At 41.0% G+C, this 19,629-nt stretch overlaps 1 protein-coding gene across 1 annotated transcript; it reads left to right on the top strand.

Annotated features, from left to right (window-relative positions):
• The first annotated feature begins 698 nt into the window (after positions 1-698).
• Positions 699-8,560, top strand: ankrd13a (ankyrin repeat domain 13A). Its single transcript, XM_080852153.1, has 15 exons — positions 699-999; positions 1,552-1,687; positions 2,046-2,170; positions 2,529-2,574; positions 2,688-2,831; positions 2,954-3,137; positions 3,232-3,298; positions 3,397-3,478; positions 4,077-4,138; positions 4,383-4,513; positions 4,910-5,067; positions 5,239-5,544; positions 5,886-6,055; positions 6,232-6,296; positions 6,576-8,560. Exons 1-15 carry the CDS (start codon positions 901-903, stop codon positions 6,778-6,780), a joined length of 1,980 nt encoding a protein of 659 aa, XP_080708279.1. The 5' UTR covers positions 699-900; the 3' UTR covers positions 6,781-8,560.
• The last annotated feature ends 11,069 nt before the right edge of the window (positions 8,561-19,629 follow it).

The raw sequence follows: 19,629 nt of genomic DNA, 5'->3' as shown, positions 1-19,629 counted from the left end.
AGAAGGCCAGTTAAAAATGGTTGAATGCATTGTATTCTGTATGTGATTTGTTCAATCTTTAGTCCTTTACTCTCTTACTAATTAGTCTTCATTAAGCATGGGAAACCGGCGATGAGAGGAAATGCAGATTATTTCCCTCACAGCTGTTTTGAATGTCTCCTTTTAAAGCAACATTACTTGTGTTTTTAATTTAATGATCAAAATCAGATGACACAGATTAATGTATTTGACTGAGGTCCCTTGCCCAGGCTTTTAACCACACACGATGAATAAGAAACCCAAGCTCAGCTATAAAGTCAAGGACACAAACAGCACAGGTAGTAGGATTCTTTGGAAACTCGTTAATCTATGAAAGATTACACTGTGACATATGAATATGGGGTAACCATCTGTTATGACTAAACCGGCTACGCAGAACGCATGACAACCTCAACACGCCCACAGTGCACACTTGACACTTTTGAATGGTCGCGACCAGTGGTGACGTCTCATTTCAATTTCCTATCATCTTACAACAAAATACTGCTATTTCTAAACTATATTATGGGGAGTGTCAATACGCTAGTTGCTGTGACATACATATTGCAGTAATGTTACAATTATATACTGAACAAGTTTTGTGATACAAAAAAAACACCCCCTATTTCACAATAGTTTGAGCCATTCACTTCCTTGTTTTTCAAAAGTTTTATTTTGGAAAGTTAGCGCACTCATTTCGCGATTTGCCTGGACGTTGGTTTCAATACTTGTATCACACAGGACTGTACTGATCAATATTTTCCTTGACATTTGCATTGATGCATTTTAGGGGTCGATGTTTGATATATTTTTCATGGCGACACATAGCTAGCCTATGCTAGCTTGTTGGAACATAAGCTAGTTTAAGTTTATCAAGGAAGAATGTTGCCTGCCGACAACGACGATTTCAGGACTGGGTTTCCATTGCACTCCTTCGTTTGGGAGAATGACTATAGGAATCTGGAAAAGGCGTTACCTACGGTATGCGATCCACCATCTGTTGTTTGAAATAATGGCTAACGTTAGATAATTGGCTTGACAGAAGTCTCTCACGTATTGGCTAGCTTTAGCTAGCTGGATAATAAAAACTAGCAGTTAGCTTTCGCTTGAAAGCATGCGAAAACAATGCTGTTGTCATTTGAACTTTATCAGACTAGTGTTGTGGTCAGTTTGGTTAGCCAATAAAGATTTCAATGGAAGTAGTTATTCAGAATCATGTTTATTGGCCAAGTATCTGATGCTTTCTTGCTGTATTGAATCTATGCTACGAACCCGTAGCTTGTTAGCATAACAGGCTATAGCTAGGTTTACTCAACTGATGATACGTCGAACTTGGCCATTGCAGGACGAGATACAAGGCTAACAGCGATGTAATATTTTAAGGTTTGGTGTGTAGTTGGCATTTGTACTGGGTCTTTTCATTGAGCTCCTCATCAAGTCATTTATTTTAAATACTGCGATCATTCGGTTCTGCACTTCGTTGTGAGATTTACATTTGGTCTATCTCAATTCACTGGATCTTTTGTTTCACAGAACAACGTTGAGGAGGTAGACCCCAGAGGACGAACACCGCTCCATCTAGCCGTGTCATTGGGCCATTTGGAATCAGTGAGAGTACTCCTAAGGCATGGAGCGGATGTCACCAAAGAGAATTCTAAGAATTGGACAGGTGGGTCTTGTCTCATCAACGTTCTTGTTTATTGAACGACTTTTAATGGATAGCGTTTACAAGTGGGGTTGTCTGTTGACTTGCTATCTGTGAAGTTGCCTTATTAGGCTTGTACTCACACTGATACACACACTCCCCTCCCTCTCAACTATTTATCATAAATGTTTTAAAATGTCCTGTTCAGTAAGCTGTTCCATTGTTGCGCTCTTCTGTAACTTCCTTGCTCTACAGGTTTCACTGGCAATGGAAAAGTGTAGTGAACAATTCATATGTTCCATCAATTCATCATTACTATGTTTGATTCAGGATGTTTGATTCAGGATGTGATGATGACATGTATGAGTTTGTGTGTGTCCAGTGCTGCAGGAGGCAGTCAGCACTGGAGATCCTGAGATGGTGCAGTTGGTACTGCAGCGACGGGACTACCTCAAAGCCTCCACAGCCCTCGGAGGGGTGCCTGAGCTGCTGGCAAAGATACGAGAGGTATCTCTCTCTTTCTCTGTCTGCGCCTCTCTCTCTCACACACACACATTCTGTTTCTCTCATTCTCTCTGACTCACTCTTTCTCCTTCCATCTCTTTCTGACATACTTTCCTTTTTTTGCCAACCTACCTTCCATCCCTATTCCTTGTTTAACTTGTGTCTGGCTCTTTTCTCTTTCTGAGAAATGGTGGCAGCCTTACATCTACCTTTAAGTATCAATGCAGACTTTTTTCTGATGAAGCTTCTGATCCTGGTTGTCTCAATTGGACATGTGACCTCTTCTTGCCTTGCCAAACAGTTCTTTACTATTCCTACACTTGAGTGGTCTCCCTAACCGCTCTTATTTTGACATTTTCAGTCTCCAGATTTTTACTTGGAGATGAAATGGGAGTTCACAAGTTGGAGTAAGTTAAACCTTTGTGCTATGCAAAAACACAAATGAAAAAAAAAATCTTCATCTATTTAATGTTTGAAAAGTGATGTGAACCGGTACTCACTTATCTCATCCTTGCTCAAGTCCCACTGGTATCGAGGGTGTGCCCCAGTGATGTGTGTCGCGTATGGAAAAGTGGTGCCAGCCTGCGGGTCGATGCCACCCTGCTTGGCTTCGAAAACATGACCTGGATCAGGGGCAGGCGAAGCTACATTTTTCGTGGAGATGGTGAGTGGCTTTATCTGATGGCATTAAGACAACCCTGGAGAAATACAGAAATGTTTTTTGTTATGTGCCATGCTATGTGCATTTCGGATAATGATATGGCGATTACATGATGTGCATTTTAGACAGCTGTACAGAGCTCATGGAGGTGAACCACGATGACGAGGTGGTGGACACCGAACGTTTCGACATTGAAATGGAGGACGTGACTCTTGACTCGATGCAACCTAACCAGCAGGAAGTGGCCAAAAGGCTGACCACGCCTATCGTGAACACTTTTTTGGACACCAAAGACATCGCCTTTGAGAGGTATGCCTAGCAGGAAAGACCAGCTCATAAACAAAACCACCAGGTTGTTGAGCTGTGCTAAATTCTGTTGACTTTTTACGACTGTGTCCCACAGGTCAAAGTCTGGTATCTGGGGATGGAGATCGGACAAAACAGAGGTTGTTAATGGATTTGAAGCAAAGGTGAATGAGACACTATTCAGAGCACCTGCCTCTCATTTAGATTTTTGCTTACTTCTCAAAGCTATAACAGGAAAAACATGTTTTTGTTTGTTTTTAAGGTTTTTAGTGTAAATAATGTGAATGTGGTGATTCGGACTAGGACTGAACACTTAACAGATGAAGAAAAGACCAGAATAAAAGGTACTGTGAAGGCTACTGTAAATCTTAAAACCACTTGTATTGTAGAAGTAGTGTTGCTTTGAAGGAAACGGTGAGGAACAATACATTGATGCATTAATGCCCTGGTGATTCTATAACAGTCTGCTTTTGACATTAGTGTTAAAGAGGACCTATTATGCTCAATTTCAATGTTTATTTTTTTACCAGATACATGCTTCAATGTTCCAAAAACACAGTATTTTTTCTCACACTGCATCTCTGTCTGAAATGCTCTGTTAGAGATCCTGCGTATTTAAATTTCCCTTCCCGATGAGCCCAGTGTGCTCTGATTGGCCAGAAAGGCAGGCAATAAGCATTGTTTTTTGCGAGATTGCAACATTTTGTTGAGTTGCAAGGAGGCCTCTCGGGCAGCTGAGAAAAATGGTTTCTGTGGGAGAGAGTTTCTTGCTTGGCTCCTAGTCCCTCAGCTTTGTAACTCTGCCGACTGTTTACATGCACAAAAAGCTATATAAAGGAAAGGGAAAACTGGGAGAGCATAATAGGTCTTCTTTAAAATACCTCTGAAAATGACAGGAAGGAATGTAAGTATACTAAATGTTTCTATCTTTGTCCTTTCTAGGTGAGAGGAACATTCTCGAATCACTTCTTGGAACTGTAGAGCAGCATGTCAGTGTCCAGGGGGTAAGCTATGATGACCTCATAACCTTTTGAACTGTACATCTCCACTCATAGATATTTTCCCATGTTGCTTTCAGTTTTTCTGATTGTTAGTTAACAAATACGGTTAACAAATGGCAACAAGTATTTCAGTAATTTGCTGCCAAGGTATTGCATGGATCTGATCACATAACAATACAAATATATAGTCTAGTAATAGTTATCCATGAGAATGTCACTTCTATTAAAATGCCAAATGCATTTGTAGGATCTCACTTTGGAGTATGCTACACCCACCAACCCAACAGCCATCACACAACAGGAGTACTTCAACCCAGACTTTGATCTGCAGGAAAGAGACATTGGCAGGCCAATAGAGCTCTGCATCAGGACCCAAAAGTAAGAGGGCAAGCAGAGAGACCAGGATGAGAGCTAATTTTATTATCCCATCACAGTTTGTGCTGCCAAACGTTGCAAAATAGGTCTTGTTACAACCTGAGCAACTGATTATGTGCTGTGGCTTGCAAAACTTTTCAACCCCCCTGAAAGTCATCACCCTTTTCACAATTACAAAAGATACTAACACATATTTTCCCAATCAATATATCTATTGAAAACATTTATGCTCTCCTATATCTCCAATATAAATATTAGTTATTTGTCTTCTAAAAAATACATTTTAAAACGAAATATACAACTTGCATAAGTATATAAAACCCTGTTCTTTGGAGTTCCAGAAGCATTTTTAAAACTAGCCCGGCTCCAGCGTTGAATGGTTGTGGTGCTGTTTCGCAGGTTCAAGGGCACTCTGTGGATGAGCGAGGAGTACCCACTATCCCTGGTGGAGCAGGTGGCGCCCATCATAGAGCTCATGTCCCGCACCAGCACCCACTTCGCCCGCCTCCACGACTTCCTCATCCTCAGGTTCCCTCCCGGATTCCCCGTCAAAATAGGTACCAAAAAGTATTTTATTCTTATTACACCCCTGGCGTGACATCTGGGGTTACACAGCCCTTTCTTGTAACCTAAGGTCTGGAAGGATTGAAGCATCTGAAATGGCCTTTGAGAGTGTGATCAATGATTTCAAAGTGAAAGGTGTGAGCCATGTCCTCGTTGCCCTGCAGAGATCCCGCTCTTCCACGTGCTGAACGCCCGCATCACCTTCGGGAACGTGAACAAGTGTAGCACGGAGGAGCCAGCCACCCCTGCCGCCACCCCTGCCGCCACGCCTGCTGCTACGCCTGATGCCACACCCTCTGGCACACCTGCGGCCACACCCACACCTTTTGGCACGCCTGCGACCACACCTACACCATCTGGCACGCCCGTGGCCACACCCTCTGGCACGCCTGCGGCCACACCCACACCATTTGGCACGCCTGCTGCCACACCCACACCCTCTGAGGAGGGAGAGGAAGGAGAAGCCACAGGTAGGACACGTGTTGGCCATCATGTGTTAATCTTGTAGATTAATTAAATTACTAGTGCATGCTTAGCTAATTATTCTGATCTCAAGGTCATGGTAGCAATTATGCTCAACAGTTATGAGTTGGATCTTAAGTATTGGTTGAAAAGCTCCAATTCATTTGAAGGCCCCCTTGCAGGTGCTTTTTTGAATGTATTCGCCTTTCTTTTTGAAATTTCGAATTCAGCGAGACTTGCTCCCCTGTTGTAAGAGTTTAGTCTGAAGTTGTGAAACGGGTGTCTCTTGCTGCTTTGCTTTCCTGGTATGACGTGTCTGAGCGTGACGTGTCTGTGTCTGCTTTTACAGGAGGGGTCCCGTTCCAGGTGTGCCCGTCGGTGTTCGCCGTGCCGGCTCACTACCGGCACCGTGGGGGCAGCCGGCACATGCCACCCATCCACTCACACAGCCACGAGGAGGAGCTGCTGCAGTACGCCATCCACCAGAGCCTACTGGAGACTAGCACAGTGCCAACTCAGGTCTCACACACACACACACACACACACACACACATTATAAAGACTCCTAGACGCTTACAATATTTCATACAAGTATAGAAACTATGCATACATTTATACAGAAATCCAGAGAATCCAGTTGGAGGAAGTAGTAGTGTTGTGTTGAGGGCTTACGGTGGCTCTTGTGTGTGTGATAGGAGGTGTCCTGGGGCGATGCCAATGGAACGCTCACTGACGCTATGAGGAGTAGCCAAAGTGATGGGTAAGCGCTTCCCCTGATCTCAATTTTATGATTTTCTTCTGCTCCCGCTCTCTCTCTGTCTCACTCACTCACTCACTCACACACACGCACACACACACACGCACACACACACACGCGCACACACACACACACACACACATATTCGCACATCCAGCACCCACTCTCTTTGAATAGTAAGTTGATCCAGAAATTGAATACATTCATGGACTGAATAGACTACCCAATTTCCTAACAGAAATCATAGACATATTATTTTTCTCCGTACCCTTTCTTATACAGGACCCTGTCGTCTGAAGGTGTTCTTGTGGATCTTGGGGACACCAGCACAGCCAGCTCTGTCTCTGTCTCCGTCTCCAGCCCGGACACCGAGCTGCGTCTGGCCATGGAGCTCTCCGCTCGAGCCAAGGAGGAAGATGAGCGCCGGCGGAAAGAGGAAGAGGAGGAGCTGGACAGGATACTGCAGCTCTCCCTGACTGAGAAGTAAAACCATCACATAAACAGACTGGGTACAGGGAGGAGAAAAGAAACGAAAAACAACTTAGGAGAAGGGAAAAAGGGAGCAAGTCCATATTTTGCTGTTGTAACACATAAAGATTTTGTTTCTAATTCAAGCTCGAAGTAATCCATAATCTTTTGCTACAGAATAGCAGGAAATCTGCAAACCGTCACTTAACATTTGTGGGATGGGAGTCATTTAGAGATGGGAGTATATTTCTGGAGCAGATCTCTGAGGCACTTTTTGCTGTGATCACCATTCTGAATATTTAAGACTCCTTGTGAATTGTAAGCCTCCCTTTCCTCACCCCACAGTGTTCTGTGAGTGCTTAGTTCTGCTCGGTCTTTTTCCATGTCTGCTTTTAAGTCGCTCAACGGTTTGAGTGCGTGGTGGGTGTGGGTCGCTTTCTGCTTTTATTCAGGCACTGAAAGGATACAAGACAAGATGATGTTTGTTGTTGTTGATGGTGCTGCTGGTGACACATTGTTCAGGTTGCGTGTTTTGTGTGTTTGTATGTACACACGTGTGTGTGAGCGCATTTTGCATAAGTGTTTAGAGTTTCGCGATCGAAATTTAGGGTCAGGTTTGGGTCCCAGGGCTTAGCCTTTAAATTGAACAGGCCATCTCAGGGTTCCAGTTTTCCAGACTAACGAAGTTCACAATAGTAGTGAACTTAACACGAGTAGAATAGGTTAAAAAAAACTAATACTCAACTCAGCTTGTCTCATGTTTTTAACAGGCTCGACATAAACATTTTTTAAATGAAAAAAAAAAACAACTGCAACTTTTGGTGCAGTATTTATTTGAACCAGTCTGATTTTAATATTTTTCCATAGCATCAACACCTCAACTTCAAAAACAGCAATAAATGCCATCGTGCCTCTTCAGTCACAGACATGCATATGCTTCACCTGCATAGGCAGCTCATGGGAAATCATTTTTCCACAGCAGTGTTGTATAGCCGGATGGGACAGTGATATCTGTTTGTTTTTTTAATCAAATGTCCATGCTCTGGAAACATAATGATGGAAATGGATGAACTGCCAAACCTAGATCCATAGGAAACCTTGATGCTGCTGCTCTAATGCAGTAATGGCTGTTGATCCTGAACCCTCGCCCCCATCTGCAATGGCGTATGGTGAAAACACTCTTTTTAAGGTTTGAAACGCAGCATATCATCAGATACTGTCTGATACCAATGTCTTGGGTTGACTCATGTCTCCCTGTTAGCATAGATGCGCAGTAGCTAGATCTCTTTAGGCCGATCTACCTATTTTTTCCTCTTTTCCCTTGGAAAGCAATGTCTAGGTAATCCGAGCTGTGCTCCTATAGTTGCCTGAGGACTTTTTTTTGGCACAGAACTGCTAATGCTTATTTTTGCAAAGGGCCTAACGTTCCAGTACATCCCATCATAAACTGGATCAGCACTGATCTACTGGCCAGTGCGACGCAGACCAAAACATGCTTCTAAAGGGAAACACTTTCCTTTCCAAACGTAAGGGTGTGAGGGCTTACTCATCTACAGAGATTTTTGTTGTTGTTTAGTTCATAAATTACTGAATACATTTCCTCCTGTCCTTTTACTCTGGGCTTGAACTGCTGAGAATCTCAATGCCAAATTGCCAGACAGTGTCCACCCTTAACAGACTTAACAAGAGATCAAGTGGTGGTTTAAAATGAATAGGTCTTAATCAAACCGCAGCATGCTTACAGCAGGTCTTACTCGGCATGTTTAAGAATTTGAGAAAGCATTTTATAAATGGTGTATGTCGGCGCAAATGTCTTTTATCCCCTTAAATAAAAGCACTTTATTTCATTTATGGTATGACGTATGTATGTCCTTAAATATTAATTAAAGGAAGAAATTAAAATGTCCAGGCTGTCCTCCTTCGTGCAGTGTTCTATGACGACCAGCAGGTGGCGGTGTCTTGATACTTTCCTGTGTTTGTTGCTTTAGATCAGCAGAGATCATGTTGTATTAAAACAAATGGTTGGATGAAGGGGGAAAAAGAATGAAGCAGGGTCCTAACACCCTCTTCATTTTCAGGGTAATTTGAATGTGGTTGAGTGATCTCTGGTTGTTGGCTATACATAGCCACCACCCACATTCAGATCCTGACATCTGCACATTTTACACAATGTAGGCCAATTACAGTTTCTGAACTGTGTACGTTATGCCAACCTGAAAATTACTGTGGTCAAATGCTGAAATTGTCTATACTATGGAGAATAGAATATTGAAGGCAATGATGTCAGACATTCCCTCTTGTGTGTTCAGGTTTAGCATTGATGTAGTCAGAAATGTACTCTGCTTATATGTACCACAGTGGAAGAAGAGCCTACTTTTTTCACCAGCCATTACTCCATTCAATTAGATGATATTATTATTATTATTATTATGCTCATTCGTGTTATCTTTATGTGAAGTGCTACACTTTTACAGTTGTAATCTTTTTGGGCTTGCTTACATATATTTTGAATTACCATCCTTCACTCCTGTAAATGGAAGGAACCATTTAGGAATCAGGGATAGGGCTTCATGCAAGTCTTAAGACTAGGCTCACCTTTATGAGATACCATAATGGAATGGATTTGCAATAAGCCCCTTCAAATACACCTGTAGTGGGCTATTTAAATATGTTTTGGGAAGTCATTCCCACAGCACTCCTAGAAAGGAAACGTACAAAATGTTGTTACTAATGATTGTGTGAGCTTAGAGTACATGAGCGTAGAGCAATCGACTGGTGTGTGAATGATGTAGGTGGGAAAGACATGAAGTCAAATGTAATAGCAAATTACATAACTAGCAGTCACAATGTGCCATACACCTGACCTAGGTTGGTGGGTACTATGCCAAGAAATGTTATAATTGGTAATATATGAGATGTTATAACTGCTTTATTTGCTCCTCCGCAAATTTGGATCAAGAGAGGACCACACTCCATCCTCATTCTTGCAGTTTGAATGATCACATTAATCACACACATCCTGAAAATCTTTGAGGAGTAATGATCAAATGCTCATAGTCCCTGTTGATGGCTTTTTGTCAAATCAGCAGGAAGACCTGCAATGAGAGAAGTAGGCTAGCAATGGGAAACTAGAATGCGTTTCGTGAACGAACTGCGAGAGTGTGCTTGCTCTGTGACAGAGAGAACAAGTGCCTATGAATTAACATGTATTTACATCTACTCAATCAGTGTAGTGGGGCCTTCTTCCAATATATTTTAGCAAGCCACCAAGCTCAACCATTATATTTTGGCTCCACTGACGTTTAGACATATGAGGGTATCTCAGAGTTTCGTTATACTGACTTACTGAGCTAAGTGAATTGTTGAAATTGCTATCTTGGTAAAAGGAAACATCTCTGTAACAATATTGGAATGAATGCGGTTACATAGCCAGCTTTACTTAAAGTTTATTGTAAGATAGGCCTATATGTTAGACTTAATGCAGTTAGAGTTAGACTGTAGGTCTAGTATCAAACGTAAGCAACACTTTTACTGTATAGCTAGAGAGCACGTGTATCACATTGGTTTATAGTCTGTCAAATTAGTTCTAGTTATTGGTGTTCGTTGGCATAAAAAGTTAGTCTTCTCTTATAAGCCTATAGTACATCTGATTAGAGCTAGCAACCATGAAAAACCTCTTCTGAAACTAAGAAGGATAACTATGACTAAATGTGACTAAAACTAATATGCATTTTTGTCCTAAGACTGAATCTAAAATAGCTGCCAAAATTAATACATCTCAGTGTTCATTTTGGCAGCTATTTTAGATTCAGTGCATATTAGTTTTAGTCACATTTAGTCATAGTTATCCTTCTTAGTTTCAGTCTAGTTTTCGAAAACTGAGCACACTACAACAGCTATGCTGTGTGTACATCCTCAAACGTTTTTCAGTTAACCTAATGATTCAAGGTCTCTCATGAATCATTACTCCCAGGACACGGGTTAATGTTAACTCACGCTATCGGTCACAACAAGTTACTTGGGATATGCTACCTCATAGTTAGCTAACGTTAGCTAGCTAAACGTTTACAGAGGCTAACGTGAAGCTTCAATCAAAAATTATTAGCTAGCTTTCCAAGCTAGCTGACACAACCTAAACACTCGACTGCCCCTTTGAAGTCAACTTAACGTTGGCTAATATATTCTAATAACTAGTTATCATTGACAGTTACAAGCTAATTTACCAAACTCCTTTCTGTCCTAAATTGAGCAGTTGCTGGTGTGAGCTACAATATGGGAGCTAGCAAAGCCATTTCTAGCTCTACTTCACAATACTGCTGCCTAGTGTAATAAGTTTACGTAAAACATAAATGTTTATAAAGTATCAGACATAAACAGGATACAACACACCAGTTACCAATTGATATTATGTGTTTATATATACCGAAAATGTCAGTAAATCCAGATGATGATTATGCTGCTGCTGCTGTTGGTCCCGTCGATAACCCTGGAGTCGCGACCCTGTCAGTTGTTTCCATGTGAAATCAATGGAATGCTTCACTTTTTGGCGACGTATTGACAACTGTCTGTCACTCGCACACTGTGCTTGTAAATTATTTTTCAAGTTTGCACGTACCTATTTATGCGAGTGAAATACTCGCACTGTAGAGCCCTGGAAGGTGTCTCTTAATATTCCTACAGTTGAATGGAGAACGACTGATAGAGCGGGTGACGTCACAATGGCTCAACCTTCCCCATGTTAGTCAATGAGAGAAAAGGGGGATGAAAAAATGGAATAAAAAAGGAGTGACAAGGAGTACCGCCACGAAAAGTCATAGCAGCTTGAACCGGATCGGGCCGGACGTTTTGGTGTTTGAATGGCGTCTCTAGCTCAATCGGGCGAGGAGTAGTTAGCTGCAAGAAAAACGTACGGAATAAACTAGAATGCGTTTCGTGAACGAACTGCGAGAGTGTGCTTGCTCTGTGACAGAGAGAACAAGTGCCTATGAATTAACATGTATTTACATCTACTCAATCAGTGTAGTGGGGCCTTCTTCCAATATATTTTAGCAAGCAACCAAGCTCAACCATTATATTTTGGCTCCGCTGACGTTTAGACATATGAGGGTATCTCAGAGTTTCGTTATACTGACTTACTGAGCTAAGTGAATTGTTGAAATTGCTATCTTGGTAAAAGGAAACATCTCTGCAACAATATTAGAATGAATGCGGTTACATAGCCAGCTTTACTTAAAGTTTATTGTAAGATAGGCCTATATGTTAGACTTAATGCAGTTAGAGTTAGTCTGTAGGTGTAGTATCAAACGTAAGCAACACTTTTACTGTATAGATAGAGAGCACGTGTATCACATTGGTTTATAGTCTGTCAAATTAGTTCTAGTTATTGGTGTTCGTTGCCATACAAAGTTAGTCTTCTCTTATAAGCCTAGGTAGTACATCTGATTAGAGCTAGCAACCATGAATTGAAGATTAAGGGGTCCCCTATCTCAGTGTTCATTTTGGCAGCTATTTTTAGATTCAGTCTTAAGACAAAAATGCATATTAGTTTTAGTCACATTTAGTCATAGTTATCCTTCTTAGTTTCAGTCTAGTTTTCGAAAACTCATTACAATTTAGTCTAGTTTTAGGCACATTTAAAATTCCATATTATAGCCACATTAAACTCATTTCCTTCCCTTCTCAGGCCCAGGGACCTCCTGTGTTGTGTCAACTGCATAGTAGTCTAGCTTGCAGTACTTACATTGTGGATGCAATTAGTCTCCAAGATACAGATCTCATGCCTACAGCTGAATTCGAATTTGTTTGTAATAAATAATCGAATGTGATGATGAAGTACGGTACGCAGCGTCTTAACTGAAGCTCAACTCAACTTGCCGCTAACGCTAACTGAAAACACATCGGAACACAGTGGCTAGCTAGGTAGCTAGCTGCTAATAAGTAACATATATAAGTAACACATCAGCAGTAATGAATCAAGTGTACTGATATTAAATGTACTACTAAATGTACTACTAACATGCCATTCTTAAATTAAAGCCAGTGACATGATGGTTAACGATTAACGAGTTAACGATGGATACCGACAATTAGCATACCTAGCTAGGTAGCATTACCATTGGATTTCAATGGCAGTTATGCTAGCTCTGGCTATCCAGTCAAAGGAGCCTTGTTTCTGGACACGTATCACTTGACGAGCGAGGGCAATACAGTCATCTGGAAAGTTTAAAATGATACTAAACGAAGGGAAATCTACTGTATGGAGAATTTTCTGCTCAGTAGACAATGCAGATTCTAATTAGGCTGGTGGATATGTCCAATGTAAGAAGTGTGAAGTTTTAATGAAATATGATTGATGCAACTGTCGTTCTCCATAACAACTTGGATTAACCTGGATGGCTGGATGAAGTTTCAGACCGAACGTCAAAGATCTTCAATGGTAAGACTTGTCGGTTGTGCCTCTGTTGGTGTCTCGTAAAACGTGAATTTTATTAAAGCATAGCGTGTGTATTGTGTAGCTATTTCATTCCGAGATTGCAGGGGAGTGAAATGCTCCGCTCTGCTGCTGGTATACAGACAGCCGGAAAGGTTAACAAACGGAATGAAATAGCTACACATTACACACGCTATGCCTTAATAAAACCCACGTTACTCACATACTGGTTAACACTGTTAGAGCGGGTGTATAAACTGTACCTGAAACTGTTGCCACTACATTCGTTTTAATATTTTGCACTCTCTATCTAACCACTTCTGGCATTTAAGAGAGCTTCTCCTATGTCAACTGATCTAATGTCAGTTGGCTAGAGTGCGTGACGTCACAATGGCTCAACCTTCCCCATGTTAGTCAATGAGAGAAAAAGGGGATGAAAAAGAGGGATAAAAAAGGAGTGGCAAAGAGTATCGCCACGAAAAGTCATAGCAGCTTGCACCGGATCGGGCCGGACGTTTTGGTGTTTGAATGGCGTCTCTAGCTCAATCGGGCGAGGAGTAGTTAGCTGCAAGAAAAACGTACGGAATAAATAAATAAATAAAGAAAACTTGACGATAACAATACTGTGCTTCCCTTCGGGCAAGCACACTAATAAATAAATAAATAAAGAAAACTTGACGATAACAATACTGTGCTTCCCTTCGGGCAAGCACACTAATAAGACTGTGTGGAAGTATGGTGGAGTCCAGTTGCGTCTTTGTTCTTAACTCAGGTGATGAGAAAAAGATGTGGTCCATGGAAGCACTCTGTTGCCATGGCAAACGATTAGGAGGATGTGCTCTTCTTCCCCCACCTTTTGCATCTGCCGCTAGCAAGAGAACAGACTGGTTATGAGAGGATCAGATTGACGGGGGTAAATGAAGGCCTGCTAATGTCCAATGGTTTGTGGAGACCGTGGACATGAAGAGGAACTTACAGCAGGTACCCATGTTTTAATCTGGAGAGACCTTCAGACATGCACAGGAAAATGAAAGACAAATTAAACTGAAGGGAAATGAGTCAGGTAACATTTATAGAGTATGTATACAACAGAAGTGCAACCCTGTGCAATATCACTTAAATGTCAAATGATTCAAAATTGTATAACATTACAGTTATTGCATTACTTCTGAGTTGAACAGTGTAGTATTTGCTCTTTAAAAACGAACAGTTTAGCTGTACTGTGTTAAAAATACAGGAACACAGTAGGAACTTGATGCAACACCTTTTGCACTTATGATGCTGAACACATTTATCTTGGTCTCATCCAGTGGTTTATTGGTCCCTGGAGAAGTGGGTATACTCTTCATTTTTTTAAGCAGCCCATACATCACAGGATAAACGCCCTGTTTTGAGAAGTGGGTATACGCAATGCTGACTGAAAAATAAGTAGGTATACTCCGTATACCCTGGACTACACCACTGGTCTCATCTGACCAAAGAATGTGCTCTTAATATTCATCAGGCCTCTTTTCATGTTCTTTAACAACGTTTAATCTGTTTAAGATTTTAAGAGCTAAATACTAAATTGGGTCCAACATGTTTGGCGTGAACCTGGCCACAATGAACACATAGTCCCGACAGTGAAGCACAGAGGTGGGAGTGTGGTGATATGGGGCTGCATGTTTGCAAAATGGGTTGGGGAGATGGCATTAATATACTGTATGGCACAAGATGATGTATTCTATACCCATGCCTGAAGTGTTTTGAGGAGTTTACTTCAGTGATGGCTCTGGGGCAGATTGCAGGTGCAGGTCTTTGAGGCTCTGTAGCGCCTCTCCGATGGCAGCAGAGAGAAAAGAGGGTGAGTTGCGTCCTATGACCTGGCTAAGTATGTCGCCTGGCTTGAATCCAATAGAACACCTTTTGGGTATTTTAAGAGAAAGGTAGAGCAACACAACCCCTCCAGAAAAGAACACCTGAAAAAAATTGTCTCTGTATCCTCCATGCCAGATTTTTTGTTTTTTAATTTTACAAGTACAAATACCATACTGTTCAACTTAAAAGTAATGCAATGACTGTAAGGTAATACAATTTTGAATCATTTGACACTTAGGTGAAATTGCACAGGGGGTGAACTCACTTTTGTTGTATAGTGTTCAACTGTAGACTTGTGTGTCAACGTGTGCATGCGTGCTTGTGTGTGTGCGTCTATCTGTGTTATTTATGTCTTGAAAATTCAATTATACTTGTGTATTCATTTCATCAGCCTATTTTAAGATACATTGTGAAATACGTGGGTTATATGAAACAGTGGGAATCACATTAAGATGACAAAAAGAAAACAGACAAGAGATCACTGCTGAAAGAATATTTCAGCAAGACTCAAGGCTCTGCTCAGTGATGAGCTGCAACCAATCTGATCCGAGACTGGTAGGTTAAACTGAAGAGTTTACTTTGTTTTGTTTGATTTCATTACTGTTGCTACAGAAGTCTATTAACGACATGACAGGGAAGGCATCTGGAGGGTTAAACAATGTTAATGTTTTTTAAGACACAGTGTCATAAGTTCTTCTGATGAAATAAGATATCTTAGACCTTTCTAAGGGGATCTAATACCACTAGGTTCTTGGTTTACATTCCCACGAGAAGTAGGATTTCATCTATTAGTGACAGCCACCAAGTATTTTACACCTAAGGCCATGGCCTGTTTTCTGCTTATTCCTGGTCACTATGCTGCAGAGAACCAATGATGGATTTCAGTAGAATAGAGAGGCTCCTTTGTTCTTAAAGGCGCAGTCTGTGAGTGTGGTGAAAGTCTTTTGATATGAGCCAATCAATTTACATCTCTCCCTTCCATGCTCCGAAGGCAACATGTTGATTGGCTGAAATAGTGGATGGCTTGGTTCAAGCAACTTTTATTTGTTTCCCATTGACAGAGCCAGGACTGTGTACAAACACCAGTTTTTAAGGGTACACATGAAACAGACAACTATAGGACAGTTAGAGGCAGTTCTCAAGAGTTTGACAAAAAAAAGTGTATTTGATTTGAATCGTGGACAGGACCTTTACATGACTATACTGAGAGACTGCCACTAAATGAGTAATTTGACATCTTCTTTCGATGAAATGGACAATAACAGTGACCACTGTCATCTTTCTATGGCCCTGTGTAGCTTTGGGCAAAGGTATATTCAAAATATTTAGTATTAACTCAGAAGATAAGAAAGGTCTTTTTGGATACTTTTAATTTCTCTATGACCATTATCAAAGGTGCAGTGTTTGGCACTGGTTGACACAGATCAGTGGACTAATCGCTGTAGCGGATACAGAAAATAACTAGTTTATAGCAATGTTATAGAACACATCCCAAATTTATTCCACCAAAACACAACATATTCACAAACAAAAATAAAAATACTAGCAATAAATATTTACACCAAAATAAGACTGATAAATATAAGGTACATTCTCCTTGCAAAGTAGTAAAAGTGCACATTTTAGGTAAGAAAGGTGACAAAACAGCAGCATAAAAGGGTTCTGGCAAATCAAATCACAGTAACCTAGGCCTATTCTGCAACTAATAGGCTGCGATAATAGTGAAGTGAATACATTTCACTGACAGTGGTTTAAAATGAAACTAGGAAAAGGTGTTTCAACAAAGAAGCCTATTTAGGCTTAGGTACTGCACACTCGGGGGTGAAATTGGCAAAGCTTACAGTTGTGAAACCAATTCCTCCCATCTTAGATTCCATGATTACGGCTTAAGGATCTGAAATGTAGCCTAGCAGCAAATCATTCGTTTGATAGTGTCCGCCCGTTCCATAACAGAAAGGCTCTATCCTTAACACAAAGACGAGGGTAAGTGAATCACTTGTGATTGTCCCATTGTGTGTCCTCCCGTGTCAAATGGTGTTTCCTTGGAGCCTGTTTCACCGACGACGCACAGGTTTGTAAACACACACAGCCATGATGATCATCAACACCAGCAGAACGGAAAACACACTCACGAGCAGTACTGTAAAGCAACAGAGAGTAATCATAAGGCCATTCTCAAAGATAGAGTAAAGCTTAAATTTGGTCCGTGTTAAGCGCTAAACAACCTTCGGGATGGTCTATATGCTAAATTAGTGCTGCTGTTTCCGGTGTAGGCTAGCTTACCCAGATTTTGATTCTGGAACACCACGTAAGGTCTTTCGCTCAGCCTAGATTCTCCCAGTTGACCGTTTGCAACAGTACAAATGGTGGATAGAAATAAAAGAGAAAACAATGTGTTAGAAGACAGATACATCGTTTAGGCTACACAACGAGCAGGTTCGGCATACCACACGATTGAGAGAGTGATTACGGAATATGATAGGAAAGTGGTGGAGCACTGGGAGGATATTGACATTTGTTGTTGCCCAGGGTCCTAAAGCCAACCAGTTCAAGAATTGAATCGCCATTTATGACATTGCCAGCTATACTGCCAAAAGACACACGTTTGTGTATTGGCAAGCTTCTATCAGTGCCAACTAGGCTGTTGTTGGTGTTTTCAAGGATTTTGCATGAATTTGAGGTAGTTAGCTTGCTAGTTTTGGAACAGAACTACTTATTGCTGCTTTACCAATAACGTTCTGATATAGCATGTTTCATATGTGGCTCTCATTTCTGGATTCCAGCACAAATGCACTATTAGGCCGCTTTTAACCCAATACGTTTTAATTCATTATTAATAAGTCCCACCCCGACCCAACTGCTTTAGAAATGTCCCTATCACACTAGCTTTATGATACATAGGAAACTGACAGTGGTATTTGAATCATCCAGCGATAACTCTCCAGTTACTCCATAAGCCATGTATTGTTCTGGGTGTCAGTGCATCTCACTCCATATATCCCACCAGGACCCAGGATTGCAGATGCATCTGTGTGGCAGCAAGCAGCTCGGCCGGCACACACAGCCATTTACTGGTGCACATAATGAAGAAGAGGCTGAATCCATTGAGGTCCCCGTCCTTTCATGTGGCGCCTCTGCGGCAGAGACAGAGGTACATCTCTGCTGCTCCTGCTCACACAAAGGGCTTTGATCACAAGTAGCTCAATAAGGGATTACATTATCTCCTTTATAGACCCTGACCCCCATACCTGAGGTCCTTGGTGCTGTCCACCAATGCCCAGTGCAATCAGTTCAGTAATTGAGGGGGCTGCTCTTTAATAAAACATCTCATTAAAGCATTAAAGCCGCGCTGCTCTTTTTTTCCCACTCTTCTCTGTCTTTTTTTCCCGTTGTAAATTGATGCACTATGGGTAGAGCTGCTTGATGCAAAACAACATGTTAATTAAGAGCGTTCGCTCAAGTGTGCACAGTGCAGAGTCCAAGAGCAGAGAGGAGAACTACGATTGTACTACTTGTACATCAGGTGCAAATATATGATTCGGGCTTCAGTATGACTGTGAGAAAAAAGCATTTTAGTGTGTGTTCTTATCTCTGGAAAATATGACAACAAATGCATGTTCTGTGCTCGTGTGTTCAATCGCTAGATATTCTGTTTGATTTTACTTTATTTTATTTATCAGTTACCGAAGAGAAATTTTTTAATCACAACATTTTTACACGCACATAAAACTTCTCCTCTCACACAACACATTCATATTATATTTGTACTTCAATTATGCATCCCATAGTTAGCAAGATTTCGATTCATTATAACATCATACAATTGAACATATGTTAAATCTTAAATACATGCTTGGCTTTTAGACTTAGTAACAGTATCTCCTGAACTGACAAAAGAACCTTTAAACAGTCTTTTCATGTAATTACATAGTGAAAATAGCAATATAGTTTTGTAAGTCTGGAGAGGCACAATATCAATACAGACAGTATAAGTCTTTGACATACGTATCTACAATACATGATTTAAGGCAGAAAACAATTACATTTTTGATTCACTAACAGGAAAGAGGGACAGAAGTGGACTTGTTTATATTTTGTTAATGATGAGGTAATCTTCTCACTGGCATATCATTTGCAAGGAATCCTCATCCTATGTCAACATGCATGCATATTGGATCAGCCTTGAAATATGTGGGATCATTTCCCAAACTCTCAATTTTGTCACATGGTCATTTTCATTACTATGAAGATACACGGACATAACTTTGAAGTAAGACCACAACCTATATTATTTGGTCATTTTACATTAGAACCAAACTGTTTAGGACCTTTTTTGGCGGGTACCACATTTATTTCAGAACAGTTATGCAAGGGGGCTACACTGATATTGGATTATCTTTATATGATCTTATTAAGAGTAAAATCCTCATGTTCCAAATAACGCACTCTCTCTTGGCTTTTTAGGGACCAGATTTGTACCACAGAGCCTCACATGGGGCCAAATATAAAACCCAATCATTACATTTATAAAAGTGTTCTCATACATATGTTAGTGTTTAAGACACAAACATGTCACATAAC

The sequence above is a fragment of the Sprattus sprattus genome (genome assembly GCF_963457725.1).
Source record: "Sprattus sprattus genome assembly, chromosome: 15".
Classification (NCBI taxonomy): domain Eukaryota; kingdom Metazoa; phylum Chordata; class Actinopteri; order Clupeiformes; family Clupeidae; genus Sprattus; species Sprattus sprattus.
Note: the sequence above shows the minus strand (reverse complement) of the source record. Positions and strands in the feature narration are given on the sequence as shown.